Source organism: Martes martes, assembly GCF_963455335.1.
Source record: "Martes martes genome assembly, chromosome: 17".
NCBI lineage: Eukaryota > Metazoa > Chordata > Mammalia > Carnivora > Mustelidae > Martes > Martes martes.
Window position 1 is genome coordinate 52,387,443 of NC_137905.1, and position 23,112 is coordinate 52,410,554.

At 58.3% G+C, this 23,112-nt stretch overlaps 2 protein-coding genes and 1 long non-coding RNA gene across 6 annotated transcripts; all 3 read right to left on the reverse strand.

Annotated features, from left to right (window-relative positions):
- Positions 1-608: 608 nt before the first annotated feature.
- LOC308357990 lies at positions 609-12,995 on the reverse strand. Its single transcript, XR_013968273.1, has 3 exons — positions 12,978-12,995; positions 2,789-3,174; positions 609-2,628 (listed from the first exon to the last, which is right to left on the reverse strand). It is a non-coding gene; the product is annotated as an uncharacterized lncRNA (long non-coding RNA).
- A 2,772-nt stretch (positions 12,996-15,767) lies between these two features.
- On the reverse strand, positions 15,768-19,721 carry JOSD2 (Josephin domain containing 2). Of its 4 annotated transcripts, none has more exons than XM_080829539.1 (5): positions 19,440-19,721; positions 18,704-18,863; positions 17,085-17,210; positions 16,151-16,345; positions 15,768-16,045 (listed from the first exon to the last, which is right to left on the reverse strand). In XM_080829539.1, the coding sequence occupies exons 2-5, from the start codon at positions 18,847-18,849 to the stop codon at positions 15,946-15,948; spliced, it is 567 nt and encodes a 188-aa protein (XP_080685665.1). In that variant the 5' UTR covers positions 18,850-18,863; positions 19,440-19,721; the 3' UTR covers positions 15,768-15,945. The 4 variants fall into 4 exon arrangements, with proteins under 4 accessions (XP_080685665.1, XP_080685666.1, XP_080685667.1 ...); XM_080829540.1 differs by having other exon boundaries at positions 19,398-19,716; XM_080829541.1 differs by having other exon boundaries at positions 18,704-18,866; positions 19,440-19,701.
- A 187-nt stretch (positions 19,722-19,908) lies between these two features.
- ASPDH (aspartate dehydrogenase domain containing) lies at positions 19,909-22,310 on the reverse strand. The gene is made up of 7 exons (XM_080829616.1): positions 22,142-22,310; positions 21,548-21,692; positions 21,220-21,304; positions 20,978-21,127; positions 20,675-20,895; positions 20,451-20,605; positions 19,909-20,086 (listed from the first exon to the last, which is right to left on the reverse strand). The coding sequence occupies exons 1-7, from the start codon at positions 22,194-22,196 to the stop codon at positions 20,043-20,045; spliced, it is 855 nt and encodes a 284-aa protein (XP_080685742.1). The 5' UTR covers positions 22,197-22,310; the 3' UTR covers positions 19,909-20,042.
- Between the last annotated feature and the right edge of the window lie 802 nt (positions 22,311-23,112).

The window sequence follows — 23,112 nt, forward strand, 5'->3', positions numbered from 1 at the left end:
GTGCCCAAGGGGTGCTCTAACTTGGCCATGTCTTTCCTGTGCGCTCCACGTGAATTGCCCCCATGGTGTTTACTGCTGCTTTCTTGGACAAGGTCAGACTCAGAGTTCCTGACCCTTTGCCTCGTTGGCAGGTGCATTCTTGCCCCAGGCATTGGTCGGACCATTTTCTAATTCTGTCATGGACTGAGATGGAGCTCTTTACCCATCTCATTACCTCCTTTTCCTCTACAACTCTCTGGATCCTTCTGGAGCGGGCAGAGCTCCTCTGCGGTGTACTCCAGCCACTGTCTGAGCTGGCACAGGCTCCGTGGGGCTCTGTCCTCATGCAGCTTTTCTAATACTTGCCTCTTCATGGAGAGCTCACTTACTATTTCGTTTTCTTGACCAGGGTGTCCGGGGATATAGCACAGAACTCAAAAGATAACTGTAGGATCCAAAGCCAAGAGGCTTCTGCTCAGCACAGCCTGGCACCTGTTCCCCTCACCGGGGGCGGCCTGACTGGCCAGTCTCCTGCTCATTGCTCTGGAGATACTCTCCACATAAACAAGGAAACGTTTGTGTAAATCATTTTTACAAAAATGTGTAGCTCTAGTTTTTTTTTTTTTTTTAAAGATTTTATTTATTAGAGAGAGAGCACAACAGGGTGGTGGGGGGAGAGGCAGAGGGAGAAGCAGACTCCCTCCTGAACAGGGATCCCGATGTGGGACTCAATCCCAGGATCATCACCTGAGCCAAAGGCAGATGCTTAACAAACTCATACGCCCAGGTGCCCTGTAGTTCTAGGTTTGTTTTTTTTTTCTCTCTTTGAGTTGGAGAGGTTTCCATCTTGGCTGTAAAGTGCATCCTCCTACTGTGATGTGGCTGGCTTGGGGGTGACATCATTGGTCCCCATGGAGGGACTCTCAGGTTGTTGCAAGCAGAGCTGCAGGGATCCCCATGTGCACACGTGCATGTATGTCTGCAGGACATGCTGCCAGAGGGGTACTTGCTGGGGCAGTGTTGGGCACCTCCCATCCACACAGGAGCCCCTCTTGCCGACTGTCCTCAAACCCGTCTCCCGCTCAGACTCCCCTCCTGGTCTCCAGACCCATGGCTCCTTCCCCAGGCAGTGCTGCCCGGAGAGTCTCTGCCACCCATCCACCCCCAGTCGGAGCTCCTGCAGGAATCCTACTCCAATAAGTGGTGCCACCATCTACTTGGCCTCATAGGCTGGAGCACTGCGGTGCCCGACTCTGTTGTTCTTCCTGCCTCACCCCTTCTCCTGTCCCCCATGGCCCCAGCCCTGGCCTCATCCTTCCCCACCTGGACCTGTCAGCCCAGCCTCCTCCCTGGCCTCATGGGGGACTTCTGACACCAAAGCTCCCCCCCCCCACTCCTCCTCTGTTCCTAGCCCTCCCATGGCTGCGCAGTGTCCTCAGGGCAAAGTCCCAGCCCCTCAGCCTGGCTTTGGAGGTGTTTCCAGTCTGTTCCTCTTTTTCAGCCTCACTGAGGAGCACGTCCCAACCTTAATGAGTCCCTCAGATATCACCCTCTCTGCCCCTCTGTCCCTCCCTCTCCATGTCCACGGAGCTCAGTGCCCACTGTCTCCCTCCTGTGCCTTTCCCCCGGCCTCCTGACCTGTGGTCTAAGATGCGAGAACACCTGCAAGGTAAATAATGCTCAGTGAGAGGCCGGCCTCCCTCTCCAGTTTCCTGCCTCACCCTTTGGATGCGCTTCTTTGCCCCACAAAATGTTACCTGCTCTCTGGCATTTAGGAAACCCTTTTCCCCAGCCCAGCATTTCCTATGGTCATTTAGGTATACTTAACACAGTTATAGGACAGGCAATCTTTTAAAAAATATAAGGCTAATTTTAGTATTTGAAGACTTTACTATCCCAGATTGTGCATTGTAGCAGGTGGCTTTTGGAAGGAGTTCTATAGGCGCCTTTATTTAACCCATCAGAGAGACGCCATGGTGAGAATCGGGGACTAATCCCCGAGGCCTCTTTAGCTGTCAGTCATTCATCTTTGCCTGCACCCACCTCCCAGTCAGCAAGGCATAATGGTGTCATTACAAAGGAAAACTCGATGTGGCCCGATTCCTAGATATAGGCTCCCAAGCAAACTGTAAAGCAAATCCCACTTTCCTTAGTTTCCCATAGTGGTCATGTGTGCATTTCCATGGCAATGCAGAGGAGAAGCCAGCCATAGGATGACTTGAAAACACGAAGTCAGTCTGGAGGTGTACGTTGGCACACTTTGAAGCTTGCTGGGTACCGTGTTTACATATTGACCAGGAATAAAAATTTTCATTTTTGCAGAGTTTTGCTTGAGACCATTCCTGGTGTCTAATACAGCTGGGTTACAGTTCCGTCCCCTATCAGTAGGTGGCGATAAAAGAGTTCACCCTGCTTGAGAATGCCCCTCTGGCCCGCAGCATGCTCAGCTGGATACTCTGGGGAGGTCAGGCCCATGTGGACTCTCTCTCTGAAGAAAAGAGCTTTGCAGGGGGCGCTCTTGGCCCTTGAGGAGGTTGGGGTTCCCACGAAGCCTCTATCTTAGCAGGTGCTGGTCTTCAGGAACACGGGTGCCTATGTTCCCAACTGCGAAGTGGGATTCAGGTGAAGTCCTCCCATGCTCCATGCTTCCTGAGGAAGAGAAGATGGTGGCAGGTTGGGGAGAATGGGCCAGAAAGGAGGCAGCCCCCTTCTCAGCAAACTCAGAAGTTGAGGGATCAGGAGAGTGGAGAAGGAGCCACTTCCTGGCCAGCTGCAGGGTGGTTCAGCCCTTCCCAGCCCTGGCACTTACGTGCAAGTGTCTTAAGGCAACTCCCTATCTCTGAGCCAGCTCCTCATTTCCTCCTCGCTAGGCCGGGGGCAGGCGTCCTTCCTCCAGGCAGTGGGCAGCGTCCAGGACAGACAGAAAAGAGAGAAAATGGGTGTCACAGAGGCCCTTCCACCCTCAGGGTGGGGGTGGGGGTGGGGGTGGTGCTGGCTTGGCAGCCCTGTTCCAGGCTGCACAGATCCCTGGGAGGATGTCAGCTCCGAACTTCAGGAAGGCAGAGGGAAGGAGGGGAGGCAAAGGGAGAGGATCTCGGAGCTCGCGCTGAGGATGTGGCTGGCAGAGCCTGGAGGGGCCTCCCTGACACTGGGAGACAAGGTGCAGAGGAAAGGAGGCCAGTGGAGGGGAGAAGTCTGGGAGGAGAGAAGAGGGGACAGATTCAGAAAGGAGAGAAAGGAAAGAGGGAGAGAGATTGGGGGTGGGGAGAGAGAAGGGATGGAGATGAGCAAGAGAGGGGAGCAAAGAGGAAAGACGAAGAGAAAGTGTAGGGGGGAAAAACGAATGAGGAGAGGGGGAAAGGAAGCGAGAGATGAGAGAGAAGACAGGCTGGGGTGGGGGGCGGCCCCGAGCGAAGCAGGCGGAGAGGCGAGAGGAAAGGAGACCGTGGCGGGGAGAGCGAGGCTGGGGGAAGGAGGAGGGAGAGAGACGAAGGGACAGAGTCGGAAATGGAAGGCCGGGCGGAGGAGCGGCCCGGGAGCAGCCCAGGCGGACGGGGTAAGAAGGCCCGGACGGCGGGAGGGGAGGGGAAGGAAAGGGAGAGAAAGGGGGAAGCAAGGAGCGGAGAGCTTGCTGGCGGCCCGGATGCAAAGGCCAAAGCCGAGCGGGGCAGGGGAGGAGAGCGGAGCAGGCAGGAGGAAGGAAAGCGGAGGAAGGGAACACAGCAGGCGGGAAATAGAGAAAAGGAGAGAAATGAATACGGGAGTGTGGAGAGACCGCGAGCGTGCGAGCGCGCCGGCGGGAAAGAGAAGAGCAGAGGCGGGGAGAGGCCGAGAAAGGAGGGGTGTGAGGGAGGGGCGAGGAGCCGGGCGCGGGGAGAGGAGGTGAGAGAGAAGTGGAAGAAAACTGAGAGGAAAACGCCGAAGCCCGAACTGAGAGGAGTGAGGTGTGTAGTGCGGGTGGCGGGGCCGCACGGCGGGAGAGCGCGAGGAGGAGGAGAAGGGGTGCGCGGAAGGCGGCGGAGGGAAACCGCGGCGGGAAGAGCGGCCAGAGCGCGCACGCGCACAGCCGCCCCCTCCCCCGGCGCGCGCACAGTGAGGCGCGCGCGCGCGCCCCGAGGCCCGGGCTGGGGGCGGCGGAGCAGGGAAGCCGGGGAGAAGCGGCGGGAGACGAGGAAAGCCGGGAGCGAGGGCGGCGGGAAGGGCGGGAAGCGCGCGCGCGGGGCTCACATCCGGCCGCCGAGAGCCCGCTCGCTCCTGCCGCGCGGCCGCCGCCCAGGGAGAGAAAGGCGCGACGGCTGGGGAAACGGAGAGCGTGGCGAGCCCGCGGTGGCGGGGCGGGAGCCGGGCGGCGAAGGGGACCGGGGGTGCGACGGAGCCACAACTGCATTAGAGGGAAGGGAGGGCGTCCGCCTCCCGCGAGGAGACGCCGGTCCCGGGCAAGGGCGGCCCCCCCCCGCCCCCGCCCGTCCCGGGACGCGAGAAGCTGCGGACACCGGCGGGCTCCTGGTCCCCGGAGCGGGCAGGACGTGACACGAGTTTCGTGACGTGCGAAACGCAAATCACGGGGCCGTTTGTTCGGAGGCAGGAGACGCGTGTCACCAGCTCGCGGGGACGCCCGGCCCGCCCCGTGGGTGCTAGAGGGGCCTCCCGGCCGTGGGAGGCAGCGGGGGTGCAGCCCACGGGGGGGGGGCAGATGTGGAAGGAGAAGAGACCGGGAGACCGGAGAGGGTGGGCGAGGCGCTCGGGGGCGCGAAGAGGCAGAAAAATGGTCAAGGACAGTTGGGGGGACAGTTTTCCTGTCCAGGAAAGTGGGTTAGAGACGGAATGGCGGGAAGGGCCCCGGCGGTGAAGGCGAGTTGGGGAGAAGACGGAGGAGAGAAGAGTAAAAGAATCGATGAAAAGAAGGTACAGGAAAAGCCGAATCGGAGCGTGGTTAGCCGGGGGGCGGGGGCAGATAGGAGACCCCGCGGACCCCGTGTCTGTGTGAGGGACAGAGACAGGAGGACAGAGGGGAGAAGGGGACGGAAGCGGAAAGCAGAAGGAAAAGAGGCGCTCCCTGACTACAACCAGAAGGACGCGGGGTTGGTGTGAACCAAATATAAGGAAAAGAAGCTGGAGGCGAAGCGGGCAGGAGGAGAGGCAGGGGAGAGGCGCAGAGCAGCGCAGGGAGGGAAGAGGGCGCGGGGTGTCCACCAGCGCGCGGGGGTGGGGGGGAGGGGGCGCCACACGGTGCCCCAGAGCGGCCCTCGGGTCAGAGCTGTTGTGGGAACCGGACGGAGCAGGAAGCTCCAGGCTCGGGGATGCCCCCCCCCCAGTACCTCCTGGGGAGCAAAGGGACCCGGTAGGCGACGGGGCAGAGTGAAGCGCAGGGGGAGGAGAATGTGAGGTGGGGTAAGTCCTGAGGAAAGGAGACAAACTTCCAGAGAGGGTGAGAGCAGCAGGACCGGAAGCCAGACAGGTGGGGTTGGGGTGGATGAAGGTGAAGAAAGACAAGCCGCATGGCTTCTGGGAGAAACAGGAGAAGTGTGCGTGTGAAATAAAGGGTAGTTCTGAGGAGCACGATGAGAGGAATAAAGAAGACCTGTGTGGGGAGAGACGCAGATCGGGACAGAGAAGAGAGGAGGAGGAGAAGCAAGGCACAATCAAGAAAGTGTGAGCAAAGGAAACCAGAAAGTAGTGTGAGGAGGAAAGTGTGTGTGTCATAGACAGGCCAGAGACAAACTGTGTGGGGGACAGAGGAACAGAGGTGAGAAAGGAAAAAGATGAAGAGAGACAGAGGGAATCAGAGTGTGAGAGGGAATCTGAGAGAGGGAGAGTCAGAATCAGAGGAGAGACAGAATCTGAGAGAGAGAGAGTCTGAGGGAGAGAGAGAGAGTCTAAGAGAGGGAGAGAATCTGAGAGACAGAATCAGAGACAGAGAGAGTCTGAGAGAGGGAGAGAATCTGTTGGAGAGACTGAGAGAATCTGAGAGGGAAAGAGTCTGGGAGAGAGAGACAGTTTGAGAGGGAGAGAGTCTGAGAGAGAGGCAGAGTCAGGGACAGACAGTCACACGGAGAGAGACAGAGAGAGTCAGAGAGGGAGACAGAGTCAGAGAGGAAGAGAGAGAGAAAGAAACTGAGAGAATCTGAGAGAGGGAAAGAGTCTGGGAGAGAGAGACAGAGTTTGAGAGGGAGAGAGAATCTGAGAGAGAGGCAGAGTCAGAGGGACAGTCACACAGAGAGTCTGAGAGAGGGAGACAGAATCAGAGAGTCAGAGAGGGGGAGAGAGTGAGAATCAGAGAGAGAGAGAAAGAAAGAAAGAAACTGAAAGAATCAGAGGGAAAGAGTCTGGGAGAGAGAGAGTTTGAGAGGGAGAGAGAGTCTGAGAGAGAATCTGAGAGAGAGGTAGAGTCAGAGGGACAGACAGTCACACAGAGAGAGACAGAGTCTGAGAGAGGGAGACAGAATCAGAGAGAGTCTGAGAGAGGGAGAGAATCTGGGAGGCAGAGAGAAAAACTGAGAGAGAATCAGAGAGGGAAAGAGTCTGGAAGAGAGAGACTGAGAGAGAATCTGAGAGAGAGTTTGAGAGGGAGAGAGAGTCTGAGAGAGAATCTGAGAGAGAGGCAGAGGTCGGAGGGACAGATAGTCACACAGAGAGAGACTGAGAGTTAGAAAGAGAGAGAATCTGAGAGAGGGAGACAGAATCAGAGAGAGAGCCAGAGAGAGCCAGAACCTGAGTCAGAGAAAGAGACTGAGAGTGTCTGAGAGAGAGTCAGAGAGATAGAATCTGAGTGAATGAGAGAGTCTGAGGAGAAACAGTCTGAGTGAAAGAGAGAGTCTGAGAGAGAGAGTGTGTGTGTGTGAGAGAGAGAGAAAATCTGAGTGAAAGAGTCTGAGAGTCGCAGAGAGAGAGAGAGAGTCTGAAAGAGTCTGAAAAAGAGTTTGTCAGAGAGTCAGTCTGAGAGAGTCCGAGTGAGACACAGAGTCTGAGGGAGAGTCTGAGTGGGAGAGAGAGACAGAATCTGAGTCAGAGAGAGACAGTCTGAGAGAGGGAGAGAGAGTCTGAGGGAGAGTGTGAGACAGTCTGAGAGAGAGAAGGAGAGTCTGAGAGTTAAAGTCTGAGAAAGAGAGTCTGAGAGAGAGTTTGAGTCAGAAAGAGAGTCTGAGAATCAGAGAGAGGGAGAGTCTGAGAGAGAGAGAGTCTCAGAAAGTCTGAGAGAGAGAAATAGAGAATCTGAGAAAGTCTGAGAGAAAGAGTTTCAGAGAGTCTGAGGTGGTCAGAGAGTGAGAGAGTGGGGGGAGTTTGAGACAATCTGAGAGAGAAAGAGTCTGAGAGAATCTGAGAGAAGGAAAGTTTGAGAGAGTCTGGGAGAGAGTGAAGAAGTCTGAGAGGGAGAGAAAATCAGTCTGAGAGAGGGAGAGTGAGATTCTGAGAATAGAGGGAGAAAGAGTCTGAGAGAATCAGGGAGAGTCAGAGAGAGTCTCAGAAAGTCTGGGTGAGTCTGAGAGAGAGAAATAGTCGAGAAAGTCAGAGCTTGAGAGAGTCTGAGAAAGTCTGAGTGAGGGAGAGAGAGTTTGAGAGATGCTGAGAGAGAGAGTCTGAAAAAGAGAAAGAGTCTGAGTGTGTGTGTGTGTGTGTGTGTGTGTGTGTAAGAGAATCTGAGTGAGGGGCGCCTGGGTGGGTCAGTGGGTTAAGCCTCTGCCTCTGGCTCAGGTCATGATCTCAGGGTCCTGGGATCGAGGCCCGCATCAGGCTCTCTGCTCAGCAGGGAGCCTGCTTCCCCCCCTCTCTCTGCCTGCCTCTCTGCCTGCTTGTGATCTCTCTCTGTGTCAAATAAATAAAATCTTTAAAAAAGAGAGAGAGAGAGAGAGAGAATCTGAGTGAAAGAGCCTGAGAGTCACAGAGAGTCTGAAAGAGTCTGAAAAAGAGAGTTTGTCAGAGAGTCAGTCTGAGAGTCCGAGTGAGACACAGAGTCTGAGGGAGAGTCTGAGTGGGAGAGAGAGAGACAGAATCTGAGTCAGAGAGAGAGAGTCTGAGAGGGAGAGAGAGTCTGAGGGAGAGTGTGAGACAGACTGAGAGAGAGAAAGTCTGAGAGAGAGTTTGAGTCGGAGAGAGAGTCTAAGAGAATCAGAGAGTTTGAGTCAGAGAGAAAGAGTCTGAGAGAATCAAAGAGAGGGAGAGTCTCAGAAAGTCTGAGAGAAAGAGAAATAGTCTGAGAAAGTCTGAGAGAAAGTTTGAGAGAGTCTGAGGAAGTCAGAGTGAGAGAGTTGAGGGAGTTTGAGAGAATCTGAGAGAGAATCTGAGAGAAGGAAAGTTTGAGAGTCTGGGAGAGAGTGAAAACGTCTGAGAGGGAGATAGAATGAGAGAGGGAGAGTCTGAGAGGGAGAGTGTGAGATAGTCTGAGAAAGAGGGAGAAAGATGTCTGAGAGAGAACAAGAGTCAGAGAGAATCAGAGAGGGAGAGTCAGAGAGTCTCAGAAAGTCTAGGTGAGTCTGAGAGAGAGAAATAGTCTGAGAGAGTCTGAGAGAGAGTCTGAAAAAGAGAGAGAGAGGGAGAATGCAAGACAATCAGAGAGAGAGAGAGAGAGAGATCCTGAGAAAGTCAGAGAGGGAGAAAGAGTCTGAGAGAAAGTCTGAGAGAATCAGAAAGGGAGAGTCAGAGAGAGAGAATGAGTTTGAGAGAGTCTGAGAAAGTCAGAGTCTGACAGGGGAGTTTGAGACAGTCTGAGAGGGAAAGAGAGTCTGAGAGAGAAATAGAGTCTGAGAATGTCAGAGAAAGAGAGTCTGAGAGAAAGAGAAAGTTTGAGAGGGGGGAGTTTGAGACAGTCTGAGATTGGGAGAGAGAGTCTGAGAATCAGAGAGAGTCTGAGAGAGTCAAAGAGGGAGAGAGAGTCTGAGAGAAGGAGAGTCTGAAAGAGCTGAGAGTCTCAGAAAGTATAGTGTGAGTGAGAGAAATAGAGTCTGAGAAGGAGTCTGAGAGAGAAAAAGAGAGAGTCTAAGAGAATCAGGGAGAGAGTTTGTGAAAGTCTGAGAGAGGAGAGTTTGAGAAAGTCTGAGAGAAAGAGAATCTGAGAGGGGGAGAGTCTAAGAGATAGAGTGTGTGTCAGAAAGTCTGAGAGGGAGAGTCTGAGAGGAAAAGTCTAAGAGAGCCTGAGAGAGAGAGTCTGAGAGAATCAGAGAGTGAGAAAGTCTGAGAGAGGAAGAGTCAGAGAGTCTCAAAGTCTGAGAGAATCTGAGAAAGTCTGAGTCAGAGAGAAAAAGAGGGAGTTTGGGAGAGTTTGAGGAAGTCTGAGAGACAGAGAGAAAAAAAGAGTCTAAGAGAAATAGGGAGAGAGAGTTTGAGAAAGTCAGAGAGAGAGGGAAAGAGTCTGAGATAGAGAAAGAGTGAGAGCATGGGAGACTCAGGAAGTCAGAGATGGAGAGTCTGGGGAAGTCGGAGAGAGTCTAAGAATCAGAGAGAGGGAGTGAGAGAGTTTTTGAGAAAGTCAGAGAGGGAGCGAGGAAACAGACAAGAGAACTGCAGTGGGACAGACACTCAGAGGCGGGGAGACTGGCAGGAAGGTTCTCTTCCCCTTCTGACCGCCAGCCCTTATCTGCTGCTCCAGGTGATGGGAGCCCGGCCGCGGGCCGCAGGGCAGGAGAGAGAGTAACTTCCGGCTTCATGGCCGGAAGAACCAGCACCTCCTCCAGTGGGCACTAGCTGCCTCCCATGTTCTGTTCTAGTATTTTCTATCTTACTTTCTCTCTCGGTCTTAACTCAGTCCCCTTGTCCCTCCCCTACACCAGAGAGTGGCTATTATCCGCATTTTTTTTTCTAATGAAATCAAATTGGAGCTGAAATCTGTTGTCACCATCACTGTGAGGGGAAGACGATCTGCTTCTCCAGTGGTGGTGACCGAGACTCTAGAGTAGCCCTACATCCCTTCTGCCTAGAAAATTCAGAACTTCTACTACTGAGAAGGAACAAAAAGAAAGAGGAAGCCAGTGGAGTGGAAGGGGCAGGGCAGAATAAAAGGTTTAATGAGAGGGGTGGGTGTGTGTAAATTACCTAGCACACAGTTGGTGCTCAATTAGTGCCCCCGCCCTTTTCTGTTGGAGAGCACTGAGAGCAGGAAGGAACAGAAGAGGCGCAGAGAAGGGAAAGGGGGAAGGAGATTGGGGGGGTGGGGGGCGCTGTGCTTATTTAGAGCCCAGCACATAGTCGGTGCTCAATAAATGTCCATTCCAGTCTTCCAGAGAGAGGAGACAAGTCAGAAAGAAAGTAAAGAAACCACCATAGAGGAAAAGCAGCCTAAGGAGAGAGTCAATGATGCAAATTGCTGGGCATACAGTAGGTGTTTATATTAAGTGTTCTTTTCCCAGGAGAAACAAGAAAGACAGAGAGGGGAAGCTGCAGCAGAGAGAATGAGTAGGAGAAGCTGTGAGGGAAGGGACTGGACACACAGTAGGTGCTTAATACATACCCATAACCCTCCATGGTAGTGAGCACAGAAGCAGCAGCCAGGAGGAGCGAAGAAAGCAGAGAGGAAGAGAGAAGGAAGAACAGAGCCTGTGAGGCAAACAGTGACAGGGTATATGAAGAAGCAGCACACAGTAGGTGCTTAATACATGCCTATTTCCTCTCCCAGGAGAGAGCAGACAGGGCGGAGAAGAGTGGAGAAGCTGGAGGAGAGAAGGGGCCCAGGAGAAGAAATGAGAAGAGTGTGTGTATAGGTTAGGCTGTGGGCACCCAGGAAGCACTCAATAAATGCACATTGATTTCCTAAGGGGGTGGAGAGAGCAAAAGGGAAAGGAAGGTGCAGGCACAGGCAAGGGGAAAGGAAAGTTGGCTAAGGAGGCTGATTGCATAGGAACCCGTAAAGCCGGCAGGCCAGAAGGTGGAGGTAACCTCGAGAACTGGCAAAGGAGAGGACGCACACAGAGGAGGCAGTACCGGCAAATCATGGGGCACACAGGAGGTGCTCAGTAAATGCTTGTTGTCTTCCCCAAAAGAGGGCCTAGAGAACACAGGGAAGGGAGAAGCAGGCAGAGGGAGGGGGACAGGGAGACAAAGGCAAGAGGAGATGAGATGAGACATTAATTGCCTGATATACAGTAGGTGGCCCATAGTTGCTTGTTCTCGTCCCCAAGAAAGAGCAGACGGAGCAGAAATGAGGAAACAGGGAGAATTGAGGGGGAGGGGGTATAAGGAGATTGTCTGGCATACGATAGGTGCTCAATAAATGCCAATTTCCTTCCCTGGCAAAGAGCAGAAAGCAGCAGAGGGTAGCAGAGACCACAGGTCAGTGAAAGGGGAGGCTGAGAGGAGGGTAGGGAAAGCACAGGCCATTGGTTGTCATACCACAGGTGCTCAGTAAATGTCTGTTCTTTGCCTTGGAAGAGAGCAGAGAGCCCAGAAAGACGAGGGGACAGAGGAGAGAAGAGGAAGGAAGAAGGTATGAGGAAGGCAGAAAAGATGTGTAAACTACCCTGCACCCAGTAGGTGCTCAATATATGTTCATTCTCTCCCTGCCCCCCCGACCCTGGAGGGAGCAGAAAGTCAGAAAGGAGAGGAAATCAGGAGAGAGTGGAGAAAGGAATTGAGGGAGAAAATGTGGAAGGAGAGGAGACTGTAAATTTCCGAGCACACACTAGGTGCTGCACCAGTGTGCATTCTCTTCCCAGGAGACCAGGCAGATCAGGAAGAAGTGCAAGGCATCTGGGTGGAAGGGACAGGAGAGCAAAAAGAGTAGAAGGTGCAGAGGCCGTGCAGAAATTGCCTGGTAAACATTAGGAACTTTAAAAATGCCCCTTTCCTCCAAGAATGGGAGCCAGAAGCTTAGGAAGAACAGCAGAGCGCGGAGGGGAAGGGGGGTGCCAGAGGAGGCAAGGAGGCATTTCAGGTGCATACAGCAGGTGCTGCATAAATGCTTGTCTCCTTCCCTGGCAAAGCAGAAAGTGGGCTGGGAGCTCAGGAGGAGGATGAGGGAGAAGGGGGAGTCTGAGGGTAGAGGCCAAAGGCAGGCCTCCTGGTGGCTTTCCCTCCCCTGGGGCCCAGCCCACCCTCCAGCTGCCCGACTGGGACAAGGGCGCATTGTCCCCGGCCTGGCTCGGCCTGGGGACAGGGAAGGGGCTGCTGTGTCTGGGGGTGGGGCGCTGCCTGGTCTCTGAGTCACTCTGTCTCTGCATCTCCCCACCTCACTGTGTGCGTCTCTCTGCGTCTCTGTGTCCTGCCATCCCACTGTCCCACTGTCTCCCCTCTCTAAGTCCGTGGCCCCCTATTTTGGTCTCTGTTTCACCGTTTCTGGGTCCCCCCTGCCCATCTGTCTTTCTGTCTCTCCCCAGTTGCTCAGTCTGTCGTTCAGGCTCTGTTTTTGGGAGGGAGGAGCAGGCTGGACCCAGGCGGATGAGAGGCGAGGAGTGAGCAAGGAAAGGAGGAGACAGGGGAGCGAGAGAGTGAGGACAGAACCGCTTTATTGAGCAGAAACCGCAGCAGAGGGCCTGGTGGCCTCCCTCAGGAGCTTGGGGGCAGGGGTGGGGGGTGGCGAGGGGCAACGAGAGGGACTGGAGACAGAGGGACTGAGAGACGGTGGGGGGAGAGGCGGAGAGACACAGACAGAAAGGGAGAGAGAAACTGAGGCTAGGAGCAGCAGGGGGAGGGATGGAGAGATGGGAGGAGGAGGGAGAGATGTGGGTGGGAGGAAGAGTCCGAGACGGAGAGAGGGAGAGAGAGAGAGAATGAAGGGAGACAAAAAGAGACAAAGGAAGACCAGGGAGCAGGAGAGACGAGGGAGGGCAGGCGGAGATCTAGAAACGGGAGAGGAGGGAGGGGAGCGAGAGGGACCGAAATGGGAAGAAACCGGAGGACGGAGAGAGACAAAGGGGAAGAGGGGATGGAGCAAGGGAGACAGACGGATGCGGAGAGAAGGGGGCAGGCAAGAGACAGGGACAGAGAGAAAAAGGGAGAGAGAGAGAGAGAGAGAGGCCCCAGCTGCTGGGTGGACAGCGGAGAAGTCGAGGAAGGAGCGCGGTCCCTCTCACCTGACATCGGCGGCGGCCGCCCCCCAGGCCCAACTGGGCAATTTAAGGGGCGCCCTGGGGGCGGGACCACCTCCCCTCACTGCCTTATCTGGTCAGCCCTGGGCTCCGAGAGCTAAATCGGGCCTCAGCTGTCAGCACCCCGGTGCGCGGGACAGCTGTCACCCCGCCCTGCACCTGCCACCTGCCACATGACTGCGGCCGCCCCAGCGGGGAGCCCGGTGCCCGGGGCTGGCAAGGGGGCAGGGGGCGCGCTGCATGGTGAGGGGTCAACGGTAAGCGCACCCTCAGCCCGCAGGTCTTGGAGAGCAGGAGGGGTTAGTGCCCCAGGGGGGCTGAGAGCAGCAGGGGAGGGAGGGCCCGACCCCCGCCCGCCCCGGGGTCCCACCCTGGCGCTGCGGCTCCTCGCTCGGACCATATTAGGCCACGGCTGAGAAGGCACCTGGGGAGGTCACTCAGGCCCAAGAATAGAAACACTCAGGGAGTCCCGCCAGGCTGTCTGGGACCGCAGGGGACCGGCGACAGGCACGGAGGGCAGGAGGGGGCCCCAGAGGACCCAGGGAGACAGAAGCTGAGAAAGACGTGGAAACATCCCAGAAGGGAGACAGAGAGAGGGACACACAGCGAGGGACGGAGGAGTCAGAGACCCAGGTGTGGGAGAGCGAGCAAGCTGGAGAGGCACAGAGGGGGCAGGCCGGGTGTGGGGACCGTCCCCCAAGTTGGGGTGTCCCGGGACCCCAGCAGTTTCTAATGTGCTGTTGACTTTTTACTTTACAAGTTGCCCTTTGACCTCCAGAAGTCTTGGGAACCCGAACCTGCCAAGCCCCAGTCCCAGCAGCACCCGCGGGCCTGACAAGCCTCCGGCTGTGCCCGCACCCCCATCTTCTGAGGGCCCTACCTGCTTCTCCCTGCCCGTGGCCTCCCTGTCTCTGGGTCCCCCATTTCGCCCACTCCTAAAAGGGGACCCCGCTTTTGCCCAAGCCCCACTCTACCTGATTCCCTCCCTGGGCTCACACACACTCATGCCTCCTGGAACAGGCCAGAGACCCCCAAAGCCATCTCCGGAGCCCCTGACCCGGCTTCCCCTCCCCCCCCACCATTTGTCACATCCCTTACATCCCGCATGTCCACCAATCCCCAAACCACTCTTCATCTGTTGGGGGTGGCCGCACTGTCCCAGGGTCCTAGGGCCAGATGCCTGGGCGCCGCCTTCATTCCTTCTCACATTTGCCCCCAGAGCCGAGCTGCCGGACTGTGTCCCTCCTCTCCCTCCCCAGGGTCCCGGCTCAGGCCCCCATCCTTTCCCCTCTGGATTCTCAGCCTCCTCCCAGGCTGTCCCCACCACCCGCCCCACGGGGGCACTTTAGCCCGGGACTGACTTGCTGCTCCCCTTGCGGCCCCCACCCGCTGTCCTGGACAAGGTCCAGCCCTCAGCGTCCCCGTGGAGGCCCTGTGGCCTGGGCCTGGTGGGGACCCACTCTCGTCCGTCAGCCCCTGGTCAGTGACAAGTAGCGACGGCTCCCCTTGTATTGCGGGGCTCTTGCAGAGCTGTCTCCCGGTCTGAAAGAGCCCCTTCCTCCCGCTGGCCCTTTGCGGAGGGCCAGGTCCTCCCCCCAGGTCCCCTCAACTTCCTCCGGCCCCCTGGGGGTCCCTCTTAAAGCCTCCCGCCCTGAACTAGGACTGGGGAGGGGGCTCCTGTCCCCTCGTGTCTGCCTCCCAGCCTGAGAGCAAGCGCCTGGCTTCATCTGCGGACGTGCCCGGAGGTGCTGCAGGACCCGGGGGTGGGGGGTGGTGGGGGAGTGTCAATGCCAACAGGACAGGGAAGCTACAGCAAGGGACGGTGGCGGCCCCTGGGGAAGGACACAGAACAGGAGGGGGTCCTGCTCCTTCGAGAATGTGGAAAGAAGACACCTGGTGGGAGCCTGTCCTCCTGCTCAAATCCCTGAGGGCCCCCATCGTCCCCCTTTGCCACACCAGCCTTCCCAGGGCCTTTGCGCTGGCTGCCCCCTCAGCCCTTTCCTCTGCACCCCCGCAGCTCCCCTTCCCCTTCTTCCAGTTGCGGCTCCAAGGGCTCCGTTGCCCTAAATGAATCCCCCCACGCTGTACCGGCTCCTAAGGCTGTTTCTTCGCTCACACGTGCGGAGGCCGGAAGTCTAACGTGCCTCGCTGGGCTGGAGTCAGGGTGTGGGCAGGGCTGGTTCCTCCTGGGGCCCTGGCCCTGGTCTGGGCTGCCTCCACTTCCCCGCTCTGGCCCCTTCTCGTCTCCAAAGCTGTCCACCACGTAGCGTCTCTGACCCGCTTCCTTCGCCAGGTCTCTCTTGGCCTCTCCTCTCCTGCCTCCTCCGCCGTCAGGACTGCGGGCCCGCCCGGATAACGCGGGGTCTTTCTGAAGGTCAGTGGGTTAGCAGCCTTCGTTCCCCTCCGCCACGCAGCCGAACACGGGGATAGCGGCGTGGCCCCCTCTTGGAGCCACTGATGGAGAAGAACTGAGACTCCAGGAAGAAACTTGCTTTCTTCTCAGCACTTAGCCCACCGAACACTCTAGATTGTGCCTATCGGCTCCCGGTCTCCCCCGGCCCACAAGAGCAGGGATTTGTGCTGTTTCTGGCTGTGCCCCCCGACGAGGAAACAGAGGCCCAGAAAGGTGGGTGACTCACCCGGGCTGGTGGAGCGGGAAGGCGGGGGAGCATTTGGGCTCCCGGGCTCCCCACAATGCCCGCCTGGCTACCAGCCTCTCTGCTCCGCGGGAGCCCCGGAGGGAAAGGGTCGCCCCAGGCAGATGCAGGCCAGGCTGGGAGCAAACGAGCAGATTTATTGAGGCAGCAGCGGCGTTGAGCAGGGGTATGGGAAAGGGGTTGGGGCCTCCGCGGGGTCCAGGAGGAGCGGGGCCTAGTCCTTCCCCGGCACTCAAGGGCCAGCCGTGTGGACGCACAGGGACTGCCCGGGCGGCCTGGTTCCCTCCTCTGCGGGGTCAGTCTGTCTGCAGCCAGCAGCCCTTTTCCTCCACCTCCTTGGTCACCACCAGCAGCACCTCGCACAGGCCCTGAGCCAGCGCGGCCGCCAGGAAGGCCCTGGGCAGAGAAATGAGGAGACTGAGGCCCAGGAGCCTGTGTGTTGCCTCCAGGGGAGGGGGGCCCTAGCGCCCTGCCCCAGCCCTCGAGTCACCTTGCCCTCACCTGACACCGTCCTCGTCCCCCAGGACCTCGGGCGCCCGCAGCTTGGAGTCCAGGTTGTAGTAGACGCCGTCCACCTGGCGGAGGGCCACCCAGTGCCGCCGGCGCAGGGGCAGGGACAGCAGCCCCAGAGACATGGGTGATGGCAGGTTCAGGATCAGTCCCAGCACCTGGGGCAGGGCCAGCTGGGACAGGGGCCTGTGTGGGAGGAGTGCGGACCCTGCCATCAGGGTCCTGGGCTCACCCGCTGGCCCAAGGGTACTGAGCTTGTGGGACCCCGGCTGGCAAGGCAGCAGTGGCCCCCCCGAGCCTGCCCAAAGACGCTCCTCCCTCAGCACAACCTTTGTCTCCTTCCACTCACCCGATCATGCGTGCACCCAAACCTCCCAGCCATCTAGTGACCACCCCCGACCAAATACCCATCTGTCATCCACCCAAACATCATTCACCTACTGACGCAACTGACCAGCCAGCCAGCCACCAACTCAGCAACTTACCCACCATCCTCCAGTCCTCAATCACTCTTTACCAATCCATCCATCTGTCCATCCAACCATCTAACTACCCAACCACCTGTTCACTATCCACTGTCTACCAATCATCCATCCTTTATTCATTCACCCAACCACCACCTACTCAACACATCCAACTACCAATTTACCGTCCACTTCATCACCAGATGACCATCTGTCTCTCCGTCATCCACCTCTCAGCCCATCCTGTTGTCCACCCAGTCATCCACTCATCTTTCCACTATCTCCCAACCCATAGGTCTACCATCCACCCATCATTCAGCCATGCCAACCATCCACCCATCTATCCCTTCTTTCTCGCCTCCTGTCCACCCATCCCTCTCCTGCTTTGTCCCACATGGATACTGTCATGCTGTATCCACTGTCCAGGCTTAGCACACATGACACGGTACTTGGGGTCCCACCTCCTTCTGTCCCACCACACGGTGGCCAGGCCCAGCCCTTGCAGGGCGGCCATGATCACGTTGACGTCATAGTTGCCAGTGCCCAGGAGGCTGCGATGGGGATTCAGCCGGGAGTCGGGGGCCAACCTGGTCGGGGGATAGTCAGAGCTTGAGTTGGGGGCCCCTGAAAAGGTTGTACCCTCCCCACAGAGCAAGAGAGGCCCAGGGTCCTTGAATCACCCAGCCTTTGGACTCTTTCCTTTGTTCAACCCAATGGCTTATCAGCCCCAAGCCTGATTCCTTCTGTCCCCACCTCTCTCTGCTCTGTCCTGGAGCCACATTTCCCAGCTCAGGCCTTGTCTTCCTCCCACCCGGGACCCTCCTCTGGCCTCCAGTCTCCAATCTCAGGGGCTCTTTCCACACCCGACACTCACGCTGCATTTCCCCTGCTCCCAGCCTTCCCTGGTTCCCTGTCACCCCAGGATAAAGTCTCAGCCCCTCAGCTGGCCTCCTAGCCTCAGTTCCCCCCCAGCCACCTGTCTGTGCTCCTGCCTCCCAGCCTCTCTCCTGCAGCTCTCCCCCAGCTCCGGAGGCCCACCCTGCCACCACTTGTCTCTGGATCCTGCCTTCTCCAAACAGTGGCACCTTTGTTCTTTCTCCGGGCCCTTGGTGGGCAGGGCAGGGGGAGGGGTTGGAGAGGAAAAGTCCGTGTATTAATTTCCTGTGTATCTGTCTGCCTGGCCTCCTGCAGGGGAGGGCTCCTACTGGACTCATCTCTGGGTCTCCAGCATAGCCTCTGTGTAAAAGAGTTGGTGGACCGCTGTTGTGAATGCCAGACGAGATGAATAAATTCTGTAATAATCGGTCTGAGGGGCTGGGACTCTGTTTGAGGATGCCAGGGGTCCACGAGAGGGCTGTAAGCAAGAGTGGGAAGACACGGTCTTCTCTGGGTGTAGCATCATGTGGGTGGTTACTGACAGGAGGAAGGATCCAGGAGATGACGGGCTTAGGCTAGGGCCGGGGCTGTGGGGACGGAGAGGAGGAGACAGGGGAGAGCAGGAATAAAGAAGTGATGTTTGAAATCTTGCAGAGTGAGGAGAAACATTCCAGGCTGCCGAGAGAAGGAAGCTGTTCCAGACAGGAAGAATAGCTCATGCAAAGGCCCAGAAGCATCATAGCAGGGCTCATTCGGGGACTGGGGAGAACTGTGGTTTGGGGGTGCAGTGAGGCATGATGCTGAAGAGGAAGACGGGGACCAGAGCATGCAGGGCTTTGGATATATTAGGCTGCAGGACCTGGGGCTTCTCCCAGGGCTGCTGGGGAGCCACAGGAGGGCTGTGAGCAGTGGAGGGCACGCTCAGTGCTGGGGCTGGGCAGAGCGTGGACTGATGGAGAAAACCGAGAAGCTGAGAGGCTGGAGGGGATGTGGGGATGAGGGTCCAGATAAGGGAAGATGAGGCCTGAGCTGGGGCTGTGGCTGTGGCAAAGGGCAGGTGTGAGAGGCCACGTCTCCATCTCTCAGTCCCAGGGTTCCCCAGGCAGGTGATGAGGCAGCTCTGTCGCTGCCTCGCTGTGAGACCTAGTTGGTGGTTCTGCCCACGAGCCCCGCTTCTCCAGGGGTTAGGATGGGTGACGGTCACCTCTTGCAGATCTCATCGGCAGCCTCCTGGCTAAAGAGCTGCTGCTGCAGAACGTTGTTGAGGGCGTGGACGGCACACAGCTCCAGGCGTTGCCGTTCGTGATAAACAGAAGGCGCGTTCGGCTGTGCTCCTGGGGCCTGGGACATGCCGTCCTCGGCTCCTGCTTAGGGGCGACGGAAGAAGGTACTCGGCCTGGGATCTGGAAGCCCAACCTGCCAGCAGGCCCTGGGGGCACTGCCATTGAGGTGGGGGGCTCAGGGCAGCCTGAGGGGACACCGGGTCACTGAGCCTGCGCCCCAGGCACTCTCCTGGCAGTGGGGTACCTCCATCCCCTACTGCTAGTGAAAAGGCTCTCCTCACCTAGCAACAGAGAACCCCCCCCATCCCTAAGTGAAAGGGTCCCTATGGTGGTCACCTAGCAACCCCCCCTCCCCTGTCTCTAGGTAACAGGCTCCCTCTCTGGTTACCTAGCAACGGAGGACCCTCTCCCCAACTAGGTAACAAGCCTCTCTGGTTACTTAGCAATAGAGAAATCCTCCTCCCCTGTTTCTAGGTAACGGGGTCTCCTCTGGTCGCCTAGCAACAGAAGACTCCCCTCCCCTATCACAAACAACAGGGTTCTCAGCTCCTGTAACTCAGCAACAGGGCCCCCTCCCCGGACACCAAGGAACAGAGCCCTTTCCCCGACCCGTACCCCAACCGCGGCGCTCCCCCGTTGCCTGGCAACGCCCCTCACCCCGCCTGCCTCTCTGCTCCCCGAGACCAGGGGCTCCCGCATCCCCCTGGGCGGCGGCTGTGGGTTCCGAGTGCGGGGCGGGCAGCACGGCGCTGACTGGCCAGGCCGGAAGCACACAGCTCCCGGCGGCCCCCGCGTGCCGGACTACGTCTTCCGGCAGCCCCTGCGAGGGCCCGCTGCTCGGTACGGAACTTCCGGGCGGCTTGGTTCAGAAGTCCACTGTCGCCCCGAGAACTCGGAACTGCAGTTCCGCCGCTGCGGTGAATCCCGGAAATATGCCCCACGGCGGCCCTCCCCCACGGCCACGCCCCCTGGTGCTCAGAGGATTCTGGGAAATGTAGTGGGTAGGCTCTCGCGATAACTTCCGGGAGTGATGCTCCCTCGTGTGCTGTGCTCTTCCTCTGCGGTGGCACCAAGCCGGGTGTGAAGTCGCAGCGTGACGTCAAAGAAGGGAAACAAGGGACGAGAGACACCAGACCATGCAGGGAGAAGAGCCTCCACTATTTACTGAGACAGGAGGGAGGTCGGGGGTAACCGAGGCCAGGGCGGTGGTGGGGGGACGTAAATGAGACGAAGGTGTCCCCTAAGGAAGGAGGCGGCTTCTCAGCAGAGATGGATCCCCGGCCTGGAGGGGAGCTGGCAGCAGCCTGCGGGGGAGATATAGGGAGTAAAACGCTGGGTCCGAGAGATGGGAGACGGACGCCTGATGGGACGGACAGACCACGGTGGGGGTGGAGGAAGACAGAGAAGGACTGAGACCCGGAGGGGGACCGAGACACACAGTGAGAGAGGTTATAGGCTCCCAGCGAGAGGAGGATACGGAAACTCAGGGAAAGGAGCCTTGGACAGAGATAGATCTATCAACATTCAGAAACGTGGAGTAGAAGGTGAAGGAGACACAAAAATAAAGATCAGTCAACTGAGACAGAAACAGAACTGCAGAGCCAGACGGAGCCCGAGACCCAAGCTCCGCAGAGCATGGGGCCCAGGGCTTGGGGAGAGGGGCCGCACCCAGGAGGCTGCGCCAGAAGGTGGTAACAGTGGCAGAGCCCGTGACAGCGCCGGGCTCAGCAGGATTCTCTCTGTGGGTGTGCACAGCAAACCTTCGCCCTGTGGGGCCTGGGGGTCCACTCAGCTCCACGTCCACCACGTGCATGTCTGTGAGGCTGGGGCAAGCAGGGTGGTCAGTCTGGCTGGCCCGGCCCCAGCCCCAACCCCCACAAGCCTTCGCTCACCTGAGATCTGCCACAAGCACCCCAACCACGCCGTCAAAGCCCAGGCTGGGGGCGGCCAGTGCGGCAGCCGCCATGGTGTTGGAGTTGCGGGGGGCAAAGGGGCAGAGTCCGCGGATGGGGCCTTCATAGAGCACAGTGCGACGCCCAGTGCTGGGTACTGCAGCCAGCGGTCCCTCTAGCCGGAAGCCATCGGGGTGCGTGGCCATGGTGACGCGAAGACTCTGGAAGTGACAGCAAGGGTGACAGGACCGGGGGTCTCTGTAGGCCCGCTCTGGTTCGACTGGGAGCCCAGCGGGCCCTCACCTGGAGGCCCCCAGCTGCGTCCAATCTGGTGATGTCCTCAGTGCCCCACAGGGCCCCCCGGGCCACAAACACAGCGTGGTTCCAGCGGTGCGAGGCCTCCAGGAGCTGGTGCTCTGTGGCCTGGTCAGCCAGGGCTGAGGGGGATCCCACCTGGGGTGGGTGAAGGTGGGGAGGGTCTGAGGTCAGGGGACGGACCCCACTGTAGGGTGGGGTGGAGCTGAGGCAGGCTGGGCAGGGCTCACCAGGAGATTGGCACAGCGCAGGATTTGTGCTCCAGATTCCTGGATTATTTTTGGATGGGCCACTTCCACCACAAGGTCGGGGTGCCTGGGAGAGGGGAGAGATGGGGGAGGGCCTTGCAGAGGTATTGGGCTTCCCCTCCTCCAATTCCCTCAGAGTCTCCAGAGGCCCGTCACTCTTCACCCTGGCCTAAGAGGGGAAGCGGGATGGCTTGTCCTGTTTCACATTTGGCCCAGAGAGGGTAAGAGACTTGCCAGAGGTCCCAGCGCCTAAGGGAGGTCGGAGCAGGAGCTTCAGGGAGTCTAAGTCTTTCATGGTGAGATCACTGACCTCTCCCCAAGAGCAGCGAGGTTCTGGAGCTGCAGGGAAGGGGGCACATTCCCTGCCATTCGCCCTGGGTCACGATTCCAGACAAAAACAAGTTCTAGGCCCAGTTCTGGTCCCTGAGTCAGCAGGTGAGAAACAAGGGACTGTCCTGGGGAGAGGGAGGTTCAGTGAGAGAGGGACAGGGACCACAGGGAGGGGGACAGGGACCCAGGGGGAAGGGATAGGGACCCAGAGGGAGGGGGACAGAGACCCAGACGGAGGGGGTCAGGGGCCCATGGGGAGGGTGGCAGGGACCCAGAGGGAGGGGGACAGGGACCACAGGGAGGGGGAAAGACCTAGAAGGAGGAGGTTAGGGGCCAGAGGGAGGGGGACAGAGACCCAGAGGGAGGGGACAGGGACCCAGGAGGAGGGTGGCAGGGACCCAGAGGGAGGGGGTGATGGGGCCCGTGGTGGGAAGTGGATGGTTCTCAGGCAGACATAGAGGCAGAGCCAGGTGCACATGAAGACGTACATGAAGGTGTGTTTGTGGAGGGCAAAGGGCTTCGGGGGATTCTGGTCGGGGCCTGCAGAAGAGGCCCCAGAGGGTCAGTGACTCACCAAGGCGGCCGTAGCCCACTACCCCTACCCTCCTCGGGACCCGGTCGAGAGCCATGCCCTTGAATCTGGTGGTCTGCGTGAGGCCTGAACTCGGTCAGCCGCTCGCTGCCCCCCCCCCTCGAGGACTGGGCAGTGGCTGATCTTTGGACATTTGACCGTTGATCCTCTCCAGAACCTTCCCCCTTCCCCACAGGGGCCCAGTGGAGAGGGTGTAGGTTTGCTGGGGGTGGGGTTGGGGGATCCTGGGGCAGTGGACACAACGACTTGGGGTTCCAGGACCCCATGTGGCCCCCACTATACCCAGCCCCTTCCTTCTCTGTTTTCTACCCTCCTCCCTTCCTGCTGATGTGGAAAATTTCCTCTGCAGTCCCCAGCCCCCCTTTCTGGCCAGCCAAGTTGTCATGGAAACTGCATCCTGCTTGGGGTGGGGGTAGAGAGGGTTGGGAGCCAGGGAGAAGAGAGGCTGGTGGGGACTCTGGGCTCCCAGTCTGTCCCTTGCTCCCGAGTTTCTGGTCCCCGCGCTCGGGCCTGTAACCCACCCCCCGACCCCATGTCTCAGCACCCGTGTTTCTTGTCAACATTCCTCCCCATCTTTTCCTCCTTTGGCTCTGTCCCCGACTCTCTCCCTCCATCCTGTCACTGTCTCAGGGCCTCTCCCTGGACCTCCAGCCCTCCGGCCCCGCCCTGCCTTCTCTGGGCTGGCTGCCATTCTGTCCCCAGCTGGGCCAGGCCTGCCTCTCCTCCCCACCCCAAGTTCCCAGGGAGGCCTGGCCTGGTGGTGCCCCATCTCCCGCAGGCAGCAGGAGCTGGAGTCTGGCTCCCTGCAGCCCTGCACCCCCGCCCCCAGCCCCGCTCCAGCCTGGTCTCCTTAGTTCACCTTGACTTCTCACCTTTCATCCATTCGTCTCCCAGCCACGATGCCGCCAGCACCCCCCCCCCAATACCATGCTCTTGCTCCCACCCGCGCCCCA

Bases quoted from the DNA above. Each gene is read 5' to 3' on its own strand.
- JOSD2 (XM_080829539.1), bottom strand. From the start codon at position 18,849: ATGTCCCAGGCCCCAGGAGCACAGCCGAACGCGCCTTCTGTTTATCAC. The intron at 16,346-17,084 runs GTGGGACCCCAA...CCTCCCACACAG, and splicing joins GTGTGGTGGGACAGAAGGAG to GCCCCTGTCCCAGCTGGCCC. The intron at 16,046-16,150 runs GTGAGGGCAAGG...TTCTCTGCCCAG, and splicing joins GGGGACGAGGACGGTGTCAG to GGCCTTCCTGGCGGCCGCGC.
- ASPDH (XM_080829616.1), bottom strand. From the start codon at position 22,196: ATGGCTCTCGACCGGGTCCCGAGGAGGGTAGGGGTAGTGGGCTACGGC. The intron at 20,896-20,977 runs GTGAGGGCCCGC...TGTCACTTCCAG, and splicing joins ACGCAGCTGGGGGCCTCCAG to AGTCTTCGCGTCACCATGGC. The intron at 20,087-20,450 runs GTGCGGCCCCTC...TCTCCCCCGCAG, and splicing joins CTTCTGGCGCAGCCTCCTGG to GCTGCTGCCAGCTCCCCTCC.